Genomic DNA, 18,703 nt, shown 5'->3' with positions numbered 1-18,703 from the left:
CCAACATCAGCAGAATAGCATATCTTATAAAAAATATATTACTAGAGTATGAGGATCATTTTCTAGGAGATTAGGAATATGATCATATGCTGCTAAACCAAGTGTAAACCAGACCTTTCTTATACTCAAATATTCCTATTTGGTCTATGAGTCAAGAGATTACAAATATTTATACTGTTGTTCCTGTCTTTAGGAAATCCCAGATAACCAATGTTACAACCTGGACTGTACCTGCAACTTGCTTTGCTCTCTTGATTCTCCAAATTGAGTGCTCACCTTTGGTTGTTGTTATTCTTATTTAGTTTTGTTCTTCTTCCTCCTCTCCCCCCCTCCTCCTATTTCTCTTTCTCCTTCTCTTCCTCCTCCTCCTCCTCCTTTGTACTGGCATACTGGGTATCAAACCCAGGGTCTCACACATGCTAGGCAAATGCTCCTCTGCTGAATCCCCAGCCCATGCTCACTCTTGTGTGTATATGTATGTGTGTATTTTACTGGGGATTGATCCAGGGTCTAGCATAGGCTTAATAAGCACTATACCACTGAGCTACATCCCTAGTCCTTTTTACTTTTTATTTTTCATTTTTTAAAATTTTGAGACAAGTTCTTACTAAGTTGCTAAGGCTGTCCTCAAACATATGATCCTTTTATCTCAGCCTCTCAATTACTGGAATTGCAGGCATGTGCCACCATGCCCAGCTATGCTAATTTTGCCATCTATAGTTATTACTAATTTCATGTAGTTGAATTGTGACTTGATCCCTTGATTTGGTTGAGTCTCTTCAAACCTTAAGTTATACATAATTTTCATACATTTTTTCTAAGTTGTTTTAATTTAAAAAGTTTAATTTTGAGATAATTGTAGATTCTCATGCAGTTGTATAAGCACATGTATTCTTTATCTGATTTTGCCAAATGACAACATCTTCCAAATGTATATAGTCCAATATTACAAGAAGAAAATTAATATTCTGCCAATGTCTTGGCTGGTCACAAGATCAGGAGGCACCACAGCTTTGTAGATTCAAACAGCAATTCTTTATTCCCGAACTCACACCGGCCTCTACAAACATGTTCTGGGGAAATCCAAGTTCTGCCCCTACAATTCAGGTCCCAAAACTTTTTCCCCACGAGAACTCAGCGGGAAACTCAGGCAGCAGGAACGCCCTATTCCCAGCAGCAATAAACTTAAAACTAGAACTTCCTTAAAACCCGTATAGTCTTAAACCGGGAACGCCTTAAACTTGTCTTAAACCGGGAACGCCTTAAACTCAAGGAGCGGGATACTTCCTCAAATCTGATCAGCTCTAAACCCAGATCGGCCCTGGTCCTTGAGCAAGGTCACCTTACATGCAATGTCAACAGCGAAATTCCAAGGCAAGTCCATTTAACATGGGGTACACTGGCAAGGAAATTTCGATAGGTCATTCCTACTTGGCAATGGCCCTCAGCAATATTCATTTATAAATGATTCATATTTCCCTAGTTACATTTGTGTATGTGTGTGCTTAGTTCTATGTAATTTTATCACATGTGTAGGTTTGCTAGTCCACCAACACCACAGTAGGTGTACAAAACAGTTACATCACCACAAAGTTTACTTGAATGTTGTTCTTTCATTACCATATCCACCTCAACCTTCTTCTACCCCAAGACCCTGTCCATAACACCTGGCAATCACAAATATCTTCCACATCTCCATAATTTTATCATTTCAAAAATGTTATGTAAAACAACAATAAGTGTTGGAGAGCCCTCTGTTTTCCCTGATGGGAAGAACCATAGCCTCTAGAACTAGATTCCCCTGTGTTTTTCCTTTGCTAGCAAAACAATAAGCCTTCTTTTTCCTTTTTCTCAAAACTGTATCCTCATTATTAAATTGGCATGAATTGGCATTGGGGAGAAGGAGTGAGTTTTTGGTAACAAACATAAACCAAACACATTTGTGTCTTTACAAAATGCCAGAATTTATTGAAATTGACAAGCTACACCACTTTCACTGGTAGCAAAAAATTCATCAATTACTTCTGGTACACCTGATAGTCATAAGCCGAGCAATCAAAAGTTCTTTTATTTCATTCCAATCTTACTATAACTCTCAATTCACACAAGTATACACACACATACAAATATGTCACAAAGGGACAAAAAAGGGGTTAAGGAGGCTACAGGTTACAGGATATTTTGCTAAGGATACAAGCAGAGAGCACACAGGAATGCGAAAAGTCAAAGAGTTATGGTAGGTGCTCAGATAAAGATTATTTTTTTTTTTTGGTACAGAGATTGAACTCAGGGACACTGAACCACTGAGCCACATCACCAGCCAATTTTTGTATTTTATTTAGAGACAGGGTCTCACTGAGTTGCCTAGTGCCTTGCTAAATTGCTGAGGCTAGCTTTGAACTCCTGATTCTTCTGCTTCAGCCTCCCAAGGGGGTGGGATTATAGATGTGCGCCATCATATCCAGTTCAGATAACGATTTTTTAAAAAATATTTTTAATTATCATTGGACACAATACCTTTACTTTTTTAAAAATTAATTTTTATGTTGTGCTGAGGATGGAACCCATCCTGGCACTGCTAGGTGAGCGCTCTACTGCTGAGCCCCAGCCCCAGCCCCTCAGATAAAGATTTTAAGGACCCAGTTTCACAGAGTTGGGAAGGCAGAAGACATTGAAAAAGGCAGCTTTGGAGTGTCAGCTTGAGGAATCAATTTGAAGTGGGCTGTGGGTTCTCTTCATGGACAGGAGAAACTGCATTATGCTGAAGCTCGGTGGGAGAGAAGTTGAGGTTCGTCACTGTACTAATTTTCCTGGATAAGTCCTCTGAGAGTAACCAGGTCACAGGGTCAGAGTGTTGCCAAGTCCAGTCTTTGAGGAATTCCTCCTATTTATGAGTCTTCACAAAGGGAGTTGTATCTTATTAGGTTGATGAGCCTCTGTATCTGGTGTTTCTCAGATCATTTGAGAGGTCCAGGTATCAAAGTGTTCCTGATTTAGTTTGATGAATTAGCATGAATAAGTGCCTTATGGTTGTGCCAGGCAAATGGTGGTTGTTTACTTATACAATAGAGTCATTTTACCTTGGCATTTGTGCTCAGATAAAGATTTGTGTGATTTGTGGTAAAATACTCCTTCACAAAAGGGTATTCAGGGTTAAGCAGAGCCTGAAAACTACTTTTCTATACATCATGGAGTAACTGGCAAGGTATAGATTGCTCTCCGCAGGGTGATTTTCTCAAAACTTATTACCTTGATTTATGCTAAAGATAGACCAAGTTGCAGGCCTAATATAGAAGCACTCAGGGAACCTGGAGCAAAGTGTGGTCAAGGAGTCATTGTCAGCAAACAATGATATGTTCATGATATATGCATCTTATTGTAAGGGTCCGGCGAAACGTTGGAGGAAGAGACCACCAAGAGACTGACTCATGCAATTGCAGAAGGGGATTTATTGAGGATCCATTCCAGCGTGCTTGGGCTCCGTGCTCACTCAAGAAGGGAGAGCAGCCCAGAGCCCAGAGCAGAGGTTAAGCAGTGCTTAAGTACACTTTTGGGGGAGGGCGGGGGGCTTTGCATACATCAGAACAAATCATCATGAGGCGCGGGGAAAATCAAACAACAGTTCTTAAACTTGATTAGTACATTCATTGGCGGGAACAGGTCGGCGGGGGTGATTGGTCACTCCTACTGGGGGTACACATTCAAACTGATTGGTTTGGGCCCTGAATGCTTATGTGCCAAACTGCACAGGGTCCTAGGTTATTAAACAACTAAATGGTCAGTGGGGCATTGTCTTAACTGCCTCAGGAATTTCAGGTTCTGTGTGCAGTTCAGAAACTTTACAATACCTAGTCCTTTACATTTTAACTCAGGCTTTGCAGCTTAGAAACTTTACCCTTTCAGTATTGTATCCTGTCCACGTGAACGTACAACCAGATATTGGCCAATTTTCCCATTTCAAAGCATACTTTTTATAGTTCTCCATTTTAAGAAAGGGGATAATAAAAAGATCCATGAGCATAAAGCTTTGTTTTTCTGTTTCATTATTTCACAACCTATTTTCAACAAGTCTTACTACTCCCTTGCCAGTACCCCAAACTAGTAATAAATTGAGTGTTAAGGCAAACCCCTAAGAGCTCTGACTCTAAGTAGAATGTGTCTCAAGAAACACCTGGAGATCTGGGCAAGAATTCCAACTTCGAATGTAAATAATACTCAATGGTTATGCTACCAGTTTGTGAAAGGCAATATCTACACGGAAGCAGGACTGGTACTTTTTGCTGAAGGGTGTTGGGGCGAAATTTCCCTTCTTATTCATATTTTCTGAGTGCTGATTGAACACTTATACGTTCAGCATCATGAGATTCACTTAATGAATAACAAAACGAATTAAAATAAACTTTGGAGGAGACTTGGAGTTTGACTTAAAAAAAAATTGCACATGCGACAAAGTACAAGCAGGTTTGTAATTAAAGATACTTACACGAAGAATATTTTTTAATGTTCCCTTTGTGTCCATTGGATTGGCCTAGAGATTGGAGTTAAAAGTGGGAATCAGAAATCTGTGATGGAAAAAAATAAACTTTGGAGGAGACTTGGCGTTTGACTTAAAAAAAAAAATTGCACATGCGACAAAGTACAAGCAGGTTTGTAATTAAAGATACTTACATGAAGAATATTTTTTAATGTTCACTTTGTGTCCATTGGATTGGCCTAGAGATTGGAGTTAAAAGTGGGAATCAGAAATCTGTGATGGAAAAACTGGGCCTCTTGAAATAAAGAACTTTGTGCAAGGAATCCCTTTTTTTTGAAACGCGAAGGGCGGGGTAGGAGCGGAGCGGCGCTAGTCAGTGGTCTCTTACTGCCACCTAACGGTCAACGTTTAACTGAAAGACGACAAAAGTCCGCGATTAAGTACCCTTTCCACATGATTTCAGCTCTTTAGAACCACAGTAACCCAATGAAGTACTGCGGCAAGATAAATGGTAAGGATCAAGCAATTGCGGTTTGACCAGTTGCCCCTTCACATAACCAGTAGCGGTTCCCGGAAGTCCATTTGCTATTGGGGGCGCGCTCTCCTAAAGTCCGACCCGGAAGCCATAATAACAGCGGCAGGAAGTTCCGGCTGTTCAAAGGCAGCGGTTCCGGCCTTAGGAGGCTGCTGGGCAGTGTGGATGTGTTTTATTAGTGTTGTGCGGTATTCGGCGTGGTCCTTTGAACTCGCCGCCTGAGCTTATTTCGTGAACGGCTTCTTCTGTTCCTCGGGGTACCGGACTTACTGTGAGGAATGAGAGCGAGCGGGGCCGGAGGTGGGGGGTGTTGGACCTTAGACCTATGCCCCGAGGGTCATATTGAGGAGTAGTGCAGAGATGGAAGCTTTCGTTCTGGTTGAGCATGCGCATTAGCTCTCCAGGGATAATTAAAAAGGGGTGACATAACAACGAAATGTGGTGAATATATCTCCGTTTAGACTAAGTGGTAAGATTGGACTTCCAGAAATGATTGTTGAAGACTTTAGGAATGATCCAGCCTGGCTTTGATGAGTGGAAAGGCTTTTTCTGTTTTCCTTTTTGTTTGTTTTGTGTTTTAGCAACAGAAACTTACCGCAAAATATAATATATGCTTGTTGCTTTATTCCCTCCAGGTGCTCCTAGCTTCACCCAGTTTCCTGATGGTGTTTTGAGCTGAGCAACTTTCCTTCACTGGGCCCTTACCCCCAATATGCTGCCTCACCTGAGGTTCAGAGCAATGGATTTGGCTGTTTATGGACTTCGATCTCTTAAAACACGATCGCTATATAAACTTTTCCTGCTGTAAGTTGTTTTGTTGGGTATTTTGGTCACAATCACACAAAAGCTAACTAATACACTTCCCTTCTGGACTCCTTTCCCTATGAGCCCTGGGATTTTCTCCTTCCATATTAAGTTAGTATGGAACTTTGTTTGGCTGTCATGGGAGAAGTAGTGTGTCACATATTCCCCAATGGTATTAGGGGAAAGCCAGTGGAATTTTAATTCTGTATGAGTTTGGAATGGGCCCACCATATAGTACATCTTCACCTATTAGGTAGCAGACAGACATGAGTAATAGGAAAAAGGAGGGGAATACTGTACCCCCCCCCCCATATGCTGTCTTTGGGGGAAAAAAAAGCAATTTACCTAACCTAGCTTATTGGCTTTAATCAGTAGGCTATGCTGCATTTCTCACCCAGTAACCTGCAGAGCTATTGTCAGGGCCTCCCTGCCAGTAAGAACAACACAAGTTACTGTAAAGCTGGGACTTTACAGCTATACACGGATCAAAGATTCCAGAACTCAGGAAGACAGGATAATTAAAAGCAAAGACCACCAACTGTAAAATGGCAGTAGGGAATTAATCTAATGTGATCGTATTGCCAGTTGCAAATTGAGAGGTGGTTCCTGGGGTTACACTTTAGAAACTTCCCTAAGGCCCCCAATAAAACTAGGAAAGTGGCATGTAATCACTATCTTCTTTGAGAGAACCCACTTTCACCTTTGAGAGTGTCTGTTTTTTTCCCTTCCAATGATCTTTGGTATACTTTTATTATGTTTTATGTGTTGCCTATAAGTTTTTTATGCAGTATCACCAGAGCCAAAATAATAACACAGTTTCCTTTACCATTTTGGTGCTGTGACTCAGATTGATATTTACTTTTCTAGATCTTTATTGTAGACCTTGAATTCGTGGTGACTGGAAGGATATTTTAAGACAACTGAAAGTCTCTGGCTGGAGATACTCTGCTGGGACTGAAACTCTTGATTGAGACTCAGATCCTCCAGACCCTAGAGGTAAGAAACTGAGGCTTTCTTTTCAGTCTTTTTGGCAGATAGGTCTTGCCCACTGACAATTGAAAGTCACCTGGCTAGGGCAATACTGTAATGGAATCTGAAGTTCAATGACTACAGGATTTTTGAACCCCAGAGACCATTAGGGGAAAAAGACCTCTTTCCCTTCCTCATACCCTTTTCATCTTGAGATGGGTGTTTGAGAATAAAGGGAGAAATGCTGAATTTAAAAGGAAGTACCCTTGACCCTGCCTTTGTATCATAAAGGCAGTGGGCAGGTGTAGGGAAAACTGGCATGAAATTATGTAACTCCATCCTAGCTCTACCTCTAGTTCAGTCCCTAGCATCTGTCCCTCTATTAATATTAATTCCCTACACCAATGGGTTGCTGTCTCTCCCATTGGAGATAGCCAGCATTCTCACTTGAATGTGTATTCCTTGCTTTACTCCAAAGGTAGCATTATCTTGAGATTGTCCCCATTCTCCATTAAATATATATCTACTTTTCTAAATAATTCTCTATCTATGCCTTAGACTGGTGTGTGCTGAAATTTTTTTCTGTCTCATATGCCAAGAACCTCGGTGGTCCTGAGTCAGGTTATCCCTTCTCTCTGGGAACCCTTCTTCAGAGACATCCCTTCTGCGATAACCTCTATCTCTGGACCAACCAAACGTCGTAGGACCTCACTCAAGTCTCAAATCAGTGGGAACTTGAATTCACATTTAAGGTAAGAAGACACTTTCCATGCCTTTATGTCAAAATGCACATTTTAAGCTCTGCCTCTTATATTCAAAAGGCAAGTTTCTTAGCTCTTCTGTTACTTTTTTTTTCTTCAAATTTGTGTTCTAGTTAGCTTTTTCATTGCTGTGAACGAAAGTCCTGACACGAACAATTTTAGAGGAGGGAAAAGTTTATTTGGGGTTCAAGGTTTCAGAGGTCTCAGTCCATTCATGGCTGAATTCATTGAATCCATTGTGCTGGCCCCAAGGTGAGACAGAACAACATGGTGGAAAGGTGTGGCAGAGGAAAGCAGCCTAGGCCCTAGCCACCTGTAAACAGCACTTCTCTCACCAGGAACAAAATGTGTACCCTAAAAGCATGCCCTCAGTAACCTACTTCCTCCACTGACACCTTATGTATCTATAGACACCACCCAGTTAATCAATTTAAATGGATTAATGCACTAATTAGGTTAAAGTTCTCCTCACCCAATCATTTCACCTCTAAACTTTCTTGTATTATCTCACACATGAGCTTTTGGGGGACATCTCTTTTCTAAACCATAACAATTTGAAGCCAGGTCTCACTAAGTTGTAGAGGCTGGCCTTGGAACTTGGATCTTCCTGCCTCAGACTCCTGAGTAGCTGGGATTACAGGTGTATGTCATTATATCCAGGTAATAAATGAAACTTTATAATACGTGAACTTTTGTTTGGCTTCTTTCACTTAGCATAAGGGTTTCAAGATACATCCACATTATAGTTGTTTGAGTCAGCTGTAGAGCTCCTCTAGTGTATTTTTCATTTCGTTTACTGTACTTTAAATTATAGAAAATTTTCTCTATTTAATTACACATGGTTTTCATACTTTCCTTTAGTTCATTAAACATGGTTTCCCTTAGTTCTTTTTTTTTTTTTTTTTTTTTTTTAAGTATTGGGGATTGAACCCAGAGGGCTTTGCCACTGAGCCACATCCCCAGCTCTTTTTACGTTTTATTTTGAGACAAGGTTTACTAAGTTGCACAGGACCTCACTAAGTTGCTGAGGCTGACTTTGAACTCGCAATCTCCCTGCCTTAGTCTCTTGAGTCTCTAGGATTGCGAGCACGTACCACAGCACCTGGTTTACCTTAGCTCTTTGAATTGATCAAGTTTGATAGTATATAGGCTTTTAAGAATTAGTCCATTTCTTTTACATTATCAAATTTTGAATGTATAATTATTCATAAAATAATTCTCTTTGAAAGCCAGGCACAGTGGCACACACCTGTAATTCTAGTGGCTCTGGAGGCTGAGGCAGGAGGATCAGGAGTTCAAAGCCAGCCTCAGCAACTGTGAGGCGCTAAGCAACAGTGAGATCCTGTCTCTAAATAAAATACAAAATAGGGCTGGGATGTGGCTCAGTGGTAGAGTGCCCCTGAGTTCAATCCCTGGTACCGCCTCTGCCCCCCCCCCTCAAAAAAGAATATATGTCATAGATGAGAGAGCATGGCTGGTAGCTGCGGTAGCCACTGAGGCAAGGGGAGAAGCACAGGCAGAGAATTTATAAACAATTTTTTCTTTTTAAACTTCGGGGACCTTGTGGATTAGAGAGAGAGGCTGATTTTTCATACACACAAACATATATTTTTAGTTGTAGACGGATACAATACCTTAAATATAATAAATTAAATAAATAAAATTATGTGGTGCTGAGGATCCAACCCAGTGCCTCACACATGCTAGGCAAGTGCTCTACCACTGAGGTACAACCTCAGCCCGGGAGGCTGATTTTAATGAACACAGAGTCAGTGGGGAAACGAGTTGAATGAAACCAACCCCAAATTGCTCAGATTCCCGGAGCAGGGATTTTGAACTGAGATTCCTGGCAGGTGCAGCCTGGGAACTATCTGTAAACACTGGGGCAGCCAGCTGAGACAAATCAGGATGATTGATATAAAGGAAGTTGCCAGCAGTAGCATTTTACCACCTGCAGAGTGTGCCTGATTCAGAGTGACTGAAATAGCCACAAAACATTATACAAGCTCCAAATACAAAGAGGAGAACACTAAATCTTTGTGGTAGGCACCCCATAAGAGCTATTGGGAATCCACCTTATAGCAGTCACTCAGGAGTGTTTGCATTCCAGGGCATATATGCGGTAATTCACATTCAGAGTGGCCAAGGTAAAACCTGTGGAAAATTAGTCCCTGTACCGGAAAAGTGGATTTTACCAGAGGCCTCAGTGATCTAGACATCCAGCAGAGTCTGGCATTTCTCCAGTAATAAGGGGTGTGAACCAAATCCCAAATATCTACCAACAGAGTTCCAAAATTCACCCAACATTAAACCCCAAATACTGCAACATCATATTTAGAACTCTGCTTTACCCCCACTACGGTATTACACAATCCTCCAATATTACACAGTCTATCCTATTCTGTACTGGGAGATTGGAAGCTGAGAGCTACTACACTTGGCTAGCAGCTAGGTGAGGAACACAAAGACATGTGATTTAATAACCCCCAGCTTTTGATCCAACGGTTACAAAGCCAAAAATAAACATAGAGAATGAAAATCCATTCCTGCCAATAATTTTGGCCACCAAAACAGAAACAGGCCCTTTATTTCTTACCAAGATATTTCTATTTGTTTTCTTTTATCTTTCTTATCTATATTCACATTTTTAAATTTTTAATTCTCTTTTTAAATTTTAACCTAAATTTTTTTAAGCATAATTTCATCAGTATATTATTTTTCACTTTTTTTGATCATACATGATTTTTTGTATGTGTATATATATATATGTGTGTTCTCACTGAAAAATACTGAGAAAATAGGCTTGAAAAAATAAGTATATATTTATATAATTTTTACCTTCACATTAATAGCATTTGTATATAATTTAGTCTTATTTGAATCAGTGGGGTATAATTATATGAGAGTTTGAGTTGTAGGTTCATACCTTTGTTCCTGTCCCTCCTATCTCCCATTTTTTACTTTTTTCTCTATTAGGCAGATTTTCTTGTTCCTTCTTGCTTTCTTTCCTTCATTCTTTAGTTGTAGTTAATTTTTATCCCTCTTTACAGTTGACATCTGGTATCTCCTGCCTCTCCTATGAACAATTTCTTAAGTATCTCAGACTTTCTTTCATCTTCCTGATTTTCTCTTACTTAAAAAGTAGAAATCACTGGGTGTGGTGGTGCAAGCCTGTAATCCCGGCAGCTGAGGCAGCTGAGGCAGCTGAGGCAGCTGAGGCAGCTGAGGCAGCTGAGGCAGCTGAGGCAGCTGAGGCACGAGGATCACCAGTTCAAAGCCAGTCTTAGCAACTTAGTGAGGCCCTAAGTAGGGCTGGGGATATAGCTCAGTTGGTAGAGTGCTTGCCTCGCCTTGCATGCATAAGGCCCTGGGTTCAATCCCCAGCACCACACACACACACAAAATGCAATAATCATTTTAGGGTCTGGGGATATAGCTCAGTTGGTAGAGTGCTTGCCTCGTATGCATAAGGCCCTGGGTTCAATCCCCAGCACCACAAAAAAAAAAAAAAAAAAAAAAAAAAAAGGAGGCCCTAAGCAACTCAGTGAGACCCTGCCTCTAAATAAAGTACAAAATAGGGCTGGGGATGTGTCTCAGTGGTCGAGTGCCCCTGAATTCAACCCCTCATACCAAAAAAGAAAAAAGAGCCAAAATCCCACTAAATAACAGAATTATGCAGTTTATATATTTCCTACTTCATTTATGTTGTGATTATAAATACAGTGGATGACATAGTAGACACCTACTGTTAAATGTCCAATCTAATTCACAGTTATTTATAGTTGGTACTGATGTTAAATGCTAATCCCATCATTCCTATATAGATGGCAATTAGTGTTATAGATTTCAAAGTAGACACTGAATATTTATATTAACGCTGTACATCTGTTGCTGACATTAGGGCTGTCCCTGGCTCCTCCTTTCCCCTAAAAGGGGCTGGAAAGTGATTAGGACACTTTGAGATCACAGAGTAGTGATCCTGATGCCGAGAAATCCTCACAACTCAGCCAAGCAAAAGTGAATCTCACCCCACACATGATCTAGACCCACCTGAGCCCTGACATTACTTCAACTCATAGAATTGGGGAGATAAAACTCCCAAACTAATAACCAGGCCCCAAGGAGGAACAACCAGAGGGAGACTTGCGTTCTACCCCTTTACATCTACTCATATATCAAAAATTGAAAGAGATCCCAGAAGAGACAGTAACTACACACAAAAGGACATACATATAAAAGAGAAAGGGGAATCCATTTCAATTGATGCATAAGTTTAGGACTTTTGAAAACATGAGAAAACAGGCAAACAAATTTCACCCCACTCTCAAATTTATAATTCCCTAACAAAGGATCCCAGATATGAAAGGGATAAAATTCCAGAGAAAGGTTATTTAAAAACGGATTTTTTGTTGTTGTTGTTGTTGTTGTTGGTACTAGGGATTGATCCCAGTGATCCCTGGATACAACCCTAGCCCTTTTTTACTTTTCATTTTGAGACATGGTCTTACTAAATTGCTTAGGGCTTTGCTAAGTTGCTGAGTCTGGCTTTGAACTTGTGTCCATCCTGCCTCAGTTTCCTGAGCCAATTAGATTATAGTTATGCTCCATTGTGCCCAGCAAAAACTGATTATTAAAATGTTCAGTGAAATTTGGCTGGGGCTGGGGCTCAGTGGTAGAGCGCTCGTGCAGCAAGGCACTGGGTTCGAACCCCCACACCATATAAAAATAAAACAAATAAAATTAACGTTAAAAAAAACTTAAAAAATGTTTAGTGAAATAAAAGAGAGCTAATGAATTAATTAAGAAAGCAATGTAGGAAATGAAAGATCATTTCAGTAAAGAAATAGAAATATTAAAGAGAAACCAATCAGAATTCCTGGAAATGAAAAACATAATCAAATTAAAAACTCACTTGTAATCATCACCAACAGATTACACTGCATAGAATATAGAACTTCAGGCCTTGAAGACAGGGTACATGAAGTTGAATACATAGTATGCAATAAAGGGAAAAATTAGTAGAAACTGACCAAAATATACAAGAATTCTGTGATAACATCAAGAGACCCAACTTGAGAATAATTGGGATATAAGCTAAAATCATTGACAACATCAAGAACATTTTCAATGATAGAGTAAAAGAAAACTTTTCCAGTATCAGAAATGAGATAGACATCAATGTACTGGAGGTATACAGGATCCTAAATAGACCAAATCAGACAAGAAGCTCTTCAAGACACATCATAATCAAAATGCCAAACATAGAAAGTTAGGAAAAACTTTTAAAAGGGACAGGAGGGAAATATCAGGTCACATTTAAAAGAAACCAGTAAATCTCACTTCTGACTTCCCAATTCAGACGCTAAAATGAAGGAGAGCCTGGAATGAGATATTGCAAGCTCTAAAAGAAAGTAATTGCCAACTAAGATTGCTGTACTCATCAAAGCTTTCTTTCAAATTTGAGGGGGAAATAAAAACTTCCCATGACAACGATAAGCTGAAATTTCAAATTTATGACCACCAAGCTAGCAGTATAAAGAATACTTAAATATAAACAGCTCACAGGGCTGGGGATATAGCTCAGTTGGTAGAGCACTTGCCTTGCATGTACAAGGCCGTGAGTTCAATCCCCAGCACCACAAAAGAGAAAAAAAAAAAAAAAAACTGCACACAGAGGAACCCAAAAACAAGTTCCCAAAGAAGATTAGTAGAAGAGTAATCATCTCAATGAGAATCAAGACAATTAAAGATAGCAAAGAATCAGAATGGCAGAAAACCACTAACATCCAGACTAACACTGAATGTAAATGGTCTCAACTCCCCAATTAAAAGACATAGATTAGCAGAATGGATCAAAAACAAGATCCAACTATATGCTGTTTCAAGAGACTCATTTCTTTTTTTTTCTTTAAATATGTGTGTGTGTATTTGTTGTTGTTGTTGATGGACTTTTATTTATATGTGATGCTGAGAATCAAACCCAGTGCTTCACACATGCTAGGCAATGCTCTACTATTGAGCTACAACCTCAGCCAAGAGACTCATTTCATAGGCAAAGACACAGACTGAAGGTAAACGAATGGAAAAATATATTCTATACAAATGGAGTCTGCAAACATGCAGGCATCTGAAAACCAGATATTCTCATATCTGACAAAGCAGATATCAAGCAAAAATTATTTGGAAGGCACAAAGAAGGCCACTACATCCTGGTAAATGGAAAATTCCAACAAGAAGATATAATGAGAGCTGGGGTTGTGGCTCAGCAATAGAGTGCTTGCCTAGCATGTGCGAGGCGCTGAGTTCAATCCTCAGCACCACATACAAATAAGTAAAATAAAGGTATAAAAATTAGTTTTTAGGGCTGGGGTTGTAGCTCAGTGGTAGAGTGATTGCCTAGCATGTGCAAGGCACTGGGTTCGATTCTCAGCACCACATATAAATAAATGAACAAAATAAAGATCTATCAACATTAAAAAAAATTAGTTTTTACAAAAAGAAGATATAATGATAGTAAATATATATGCCCTAAACGTCAGCACTCCCAATATATATAAAAAAATACTCCTTGGCATTAAATCTGAAATAGACCCCAATACAATACTGGGTGATTTCAACACACCCTTATCACCAATAGACAAGTTATCAAAACAAAATCAATAAAGATATTTCCAACCTAAGTAATACTATAAATCAAATGGACCTTGTTTTCACTTTTTCACTGCTGTGAGTAAATGACCTGACCAGAACAATCATAGAGGAGGAGGAATTTATTTGAGGGCTCACAGTTTCAGAGGTCTTGGTCCATAGATGGCCAGCTCCATTCCTCAGGGCTCGAGGTGAGGCTGAACTTTATGGTGGGAGAGTGTGGCAGAGGGAAGCAGCTCACATCACGATGATCTGGAAGCAGAGAGAGAGAGCACTCTCCAATTACAAATCTATATTCCAGAGCCACTCCCTAATTCCCACCTCCTCCAGCCATAGCTTACCACTTCAATTACCACTCAGTTAATCCCTATCAAGAGATTAATTCACTCTCACAACTCAATCATTTTTTCTCTGAACTGTTTTTCATTGTCTCATAATGAGCTTTTGGGGGGACACCACACATACAAACCATAACAGACCTAATACACATCTATAGAATATTTAACCCTCAAACAGCTAAATTTACCTTCTCAGCAGCTCATGAAACCTTTTCCAAAAAAGACTATATTCTAGGTAGAAATGTAAGTTATACCAAATACAAAAGAGTCTATATAATCCTGTTCATCTTACTGAATTTTAATGGAATAAACTAGGAATGAATAGCAAGAAAACTAATAGAAAGTACATAAACATGTGGAGATCAAATAATACTCTTTTAAATGAAGACTGGATTAAATAAATGAGAAAAGAAATTCTGAGAATCAAATGAGAACATAGATACAACATATCAAAATATCTGGGATGGTAGGAAAGCAGTTCTAAGAGGAAAGTTCATATTATTGAATGCCTACATTAAAAGAACATATATACCAAATAAATAAGCTTATATTCTACTTTAAGGCCCTAGAAAAGCAGGAATAAAGGAATTCCAAACTCAGAAAATGCAGGAAATAATTTAGATCAGAGCTAAAATTAATGAAATTGAGAATAAAAAAACAATATTGTTTCAGGATCAATGAAACAAGATTTAGTTCTTTGAAAAGACAAATAAGATTGATAAACCTTTAGCCAAACTAACTAAAAGTAATAGAGACCCAAATTAACAGAATTAGAGTTGAAAAAGGAGATATAAGCACAGATACTTCTGAAATCCAGAGGCTCATTAGAAGCTATTTTGAAAAATTATACTCCAGTAAAATGGAAGATATTGACAAATTTTTAGTCATATATGACCTGCCTAAATTGTACCAGGAAGATATAGAAAACATAAACTAATATCAAGTAATTAAATTGAAACAGCAATTAAAAGTCTTCCAACAAAGAAAAGCCAAGAGCACATGGGCTCTCAGCTGAGTTCTACTAGACTGTTAAAAAATAACTAATTGGAATCTTCCTCAAAGTATTCCATGAAATTAAAAGAGAAGAAAGACTTTCAAATATATTCCATGAAGCTAGTATAACCATGATACCAAAAGCAGACAAAGACACATCAAGGAAAGAAAACAACAGAACAGTATCCCTGATGAACATAGATGTAAAAATCCTTAATAAAATAGTAGCAAACCACATTAAAAAATTAATATAATACACCATGATCAAGTGGGTTTCATTTCATGTATGCAAGGTTGGTTTAACATTCAAATCAATAAGTGTAATTCACTGTACAAATAGAATTAAGAACAAGAATCAAGTGATCCTCTCAATAGATGCAGAAAAGGACTTTGATAAAATGCAGCACTCATTTATGTTAAATGTACCAGCAAAGTCATCAATACAAGGAACTTCAATATTGTAAAGGCTATATGTGACAAACTCAAAGCCAACATTATACTGAACAGAGAAAAAGTGAATACATTTCCTCTAAAAACAGGAACAAGAAAAGCACTCCTTGGCATTAAATCTGAAATAGACCCCAATATAATACTGGGTGATTTCAACACACCCTTTTTACCAATAGACAGGCCATCAAAACAAAATCAATAAAGATATTTTATGTAGATCCCTTAAAAAAAAACTAGGAATGGAAACCAGTGTATAATCCACCTGTCCCACTCCATATTCTTTTTCCAGAAGAACTAATAAAAGCACACTAAAGTGGTACAGCCACCTCAATGTTTATAGCAGCACAGTTCACAATTGCCAAAGTATGGAATCATCCCAGATGCCCCTCAGTAGATGAATGGATTAAGAAATTGTGGCATGTATGTACAATGGAGTTTTACTTAGCCAATTAAAATAATGAAATTATGACATTTGCTGGTAAATGAATGAAAATGGAAAACATCCTACTATGTGGAATAAGTGAATCTCAGAAAATCAAAGGTCAAATATTTTGTCTTATATGTGGAAGCTAGAGCAAAATAAAGGAAAGTTGGAGGGCAGGATTAGGTATCAATGATATAGGGAAGATCAGTAAAGTATAAGAAGGAGATGGAGAGGGAAAGGAGGTGATGGGAAAGTGGAGAAAACACAAAATGGATTTTAAAAAATCATGTGCACATACCACAGGTAATTTCACCTTTATGTATAAGTGGAGAGAACCAATAAAAAAGAAATAGATGATCTAAAGGAAGATCAGTAGAGAAAGGTGAATAGAGGGAGGAAGGATGAGAAGAAAAGAGGGGACATGAACTGAAATTTAATTCCAAGAATGTATGAATTTGTCAAGATGAACCCAACTACTGTGTGTAACTATAATACTCTAATAAAAAGTATAATAATTCTTTTTATAATGATTGAAGATTCCATAAGGATATCCTCTATATTATATCTGATAAGGTAATTTGTATCTATTTTGTCTAGTCTTCCTACAAGTTTATAAATTTTAATTATCTTTTCTAAGAGTTATCTTTATATATTATTTTTTACTTGCAAAATAAAAAATGTTAACAAACAATAAAATAAATTTGTTGCTGTGTGCCACATGATAAATGAGAGAATGAATGATCACAAGAAAAACATTCCAACAATCTTCTCCCTGAGCCTGACAGCAGGACTTATTCAACCCATTTTCCAAAATATTACATCATCAAAACTATGATTTACCCAATTTTCCACTGAAAATAATTAATTTAAATATAAATGAACTAGATATTGTAACTAAAAGGTATAAATATTCAACATGTGTAAAAGGCAAACAATATATCACACTTTAATATCAGTACACTAATAGGTTAAAAGCAAAAGAAGAGGAAAATAAGCATAAGAAGTCAGAAGTAGAACTATTAATATAAAATAAATTTCAAGAAAAAGTGTCTTCAGGGGCTGGCATTGTGGCTGAGCGGTAGAGTGCTTGCCTAGCATGTGTGAAACATTGGGTTCGATCCTCAGCACCACGTAAAATAAATAAAATAAAAATATTGTGTCCAACTACAACTAAAAAAAGTATTAAAAAAAGAGAAAGTATTTTCAGAGATAAAGAGGAACATTTCATAACCATAATAGGATAACTTCTTCAAGAAAGTATAATAATCCTAAATGTGTATGTACCTAATAACAAAATTTCAAAATACATGAAGTAAAAATTAATAAAACTAGAAAGACAAATCCATAATCATATTTGGAGATTTTAAGCCCTCTTTTGCTGGAAAAAGTAGTGATATAGAAAGCTTAACAACACTATCAGCCCCCTTGAACTACTTGTTATTTATAGAGAACTATACACAAAAATGACAAGTAGAAAATTAATAAGGATAGAATATATTCTGTCATAAAATAAGCTTTGAGAAATTGTAAAATTTTGAAATCATGCAGACTGTTGTTTCCTGCATGATTTATTACATTAGAAATCAATCACTTTAAGATATATAGAACCCCACCCCCATGTCTCAACTACTTTAAAATTAAATGGTACACTTATAAATATCTCACAGATCAAATAAGGAAGCACAAGAAAAGCAAATAAAAAGTGCTTTGAACTAAGTGATAATTAAAGCTTAAAATATCAGAATCTTTGGAATGAAATAGTACTCAGATGAACACTTATAACAAAGTATTTGTATCAGAAAGAAGCTAGATTAACAAATTATTTTCAAATTAGGTCGTAGGAAGGAAAAAATAAAGAGTAGGAGCAGAAATACGTGAAACAGAAAAGAAATAATACAACTAAAAGTTGGTAAAAATCTAACAAGTCAAATCAAGAAAAAATATTAGTGGAAAGGGAGCTATCAAAACAACCCTTCAGATGCTAAAAATGTATTAAGGCAACATTACAATCGTATGGGTACAATTGAAAAGCTTATATAAGTTTTTCTATTTTAGAGGATAGAAACCCCTGAGATCCATGTAAGTGGTATGTTTTTTCTCATCCTTTCATTTTCAGTCTGTGGGTGTCTTTGCCTATGAGGTGAGTCTTTTGGAGACACCATGTTGTTGGGTCTTGTTTTTTAATGCAGTCTGCCAATCTATGTCTTTTGATTGATGGATTTAGGCCTTTAATATTCAAGGCTATTATTGAGATATGATTTGTATTCATGGTTATTTGGGTTTATTTCTAGTTTTTAATATTATTTA

At 37.8% G+C, this 18,703-nt stretch overlaps 2 protein-coding genes across 11 annotated transcripts in view; one reads left to right on the top strand and one right to left on the bottom strand.

Annotated features, from left to right (window-relative positions):
• Pbdc1 (polysaccharide biosynthesis domain containing 1) overlaps positions 1-18,703 on the bottom strand; it is a 346,698-nt gene that overhangs the window by 106,198 nt on the left and 221,797 nt on the right. The window contains exon 3 of the mRNA XM_005337492.5: positions 14,330-14,443. The gene's annotated coding sequence lies outside the window, so the exon portion shown is untranslated. The remainder of the gene's footprint in view (positions 1-14,329; positions 14,444-18,703) is intronic.
• The window catches only part of LOC144371728 (uncharacterized), a 37,823-nt gene continuing 24,230 nt past the window's right edge, over positions 5,111-18,703 (top strand). For 4 of the 10 annotated variants that reach the window (XR_013431806.1, XR_013431808.1, XR_013431810.1 and 1 more), the window contains exons 1-4: positions 5,116-5,280; positions 5,645-5,813; positions 6,681-6,809; positions 7,382-7,534. Coding sequence is in view for 3 of the 10 variants with exons in the window: in XM_078034717.1 (XP_077890843.1) it covers positions 7,374-7,534 (161 nt within the window). In the remaining 7 variants the exon portion in view is untranslated. The other 6 variants (XM_078034717.1, XM_078034716.1, XR_013431809.1 and 3 more) reach the window with 6 other exon arrangements.

This window comes from Ictidomys tridecemlineatus, chromosome X (genome assembly GCF_052094955.1).
Source record: "Ictidomys tridecemlineatus isolate mIctTri1 chromosome X, mIctTri1.hap1, whole genome shotgun sequence".
Classification (NCBI taxonomy): domain Eukaryota; kingdom Metazoa; phylum Chordata; class Mammalia; order Rodentia; family Sciuridae; genus Ictidomys; species Ictidomys tridecemlineatus.
This window is presented reverse-complemented; position numbering and strand designations above follow the sequence as displayed.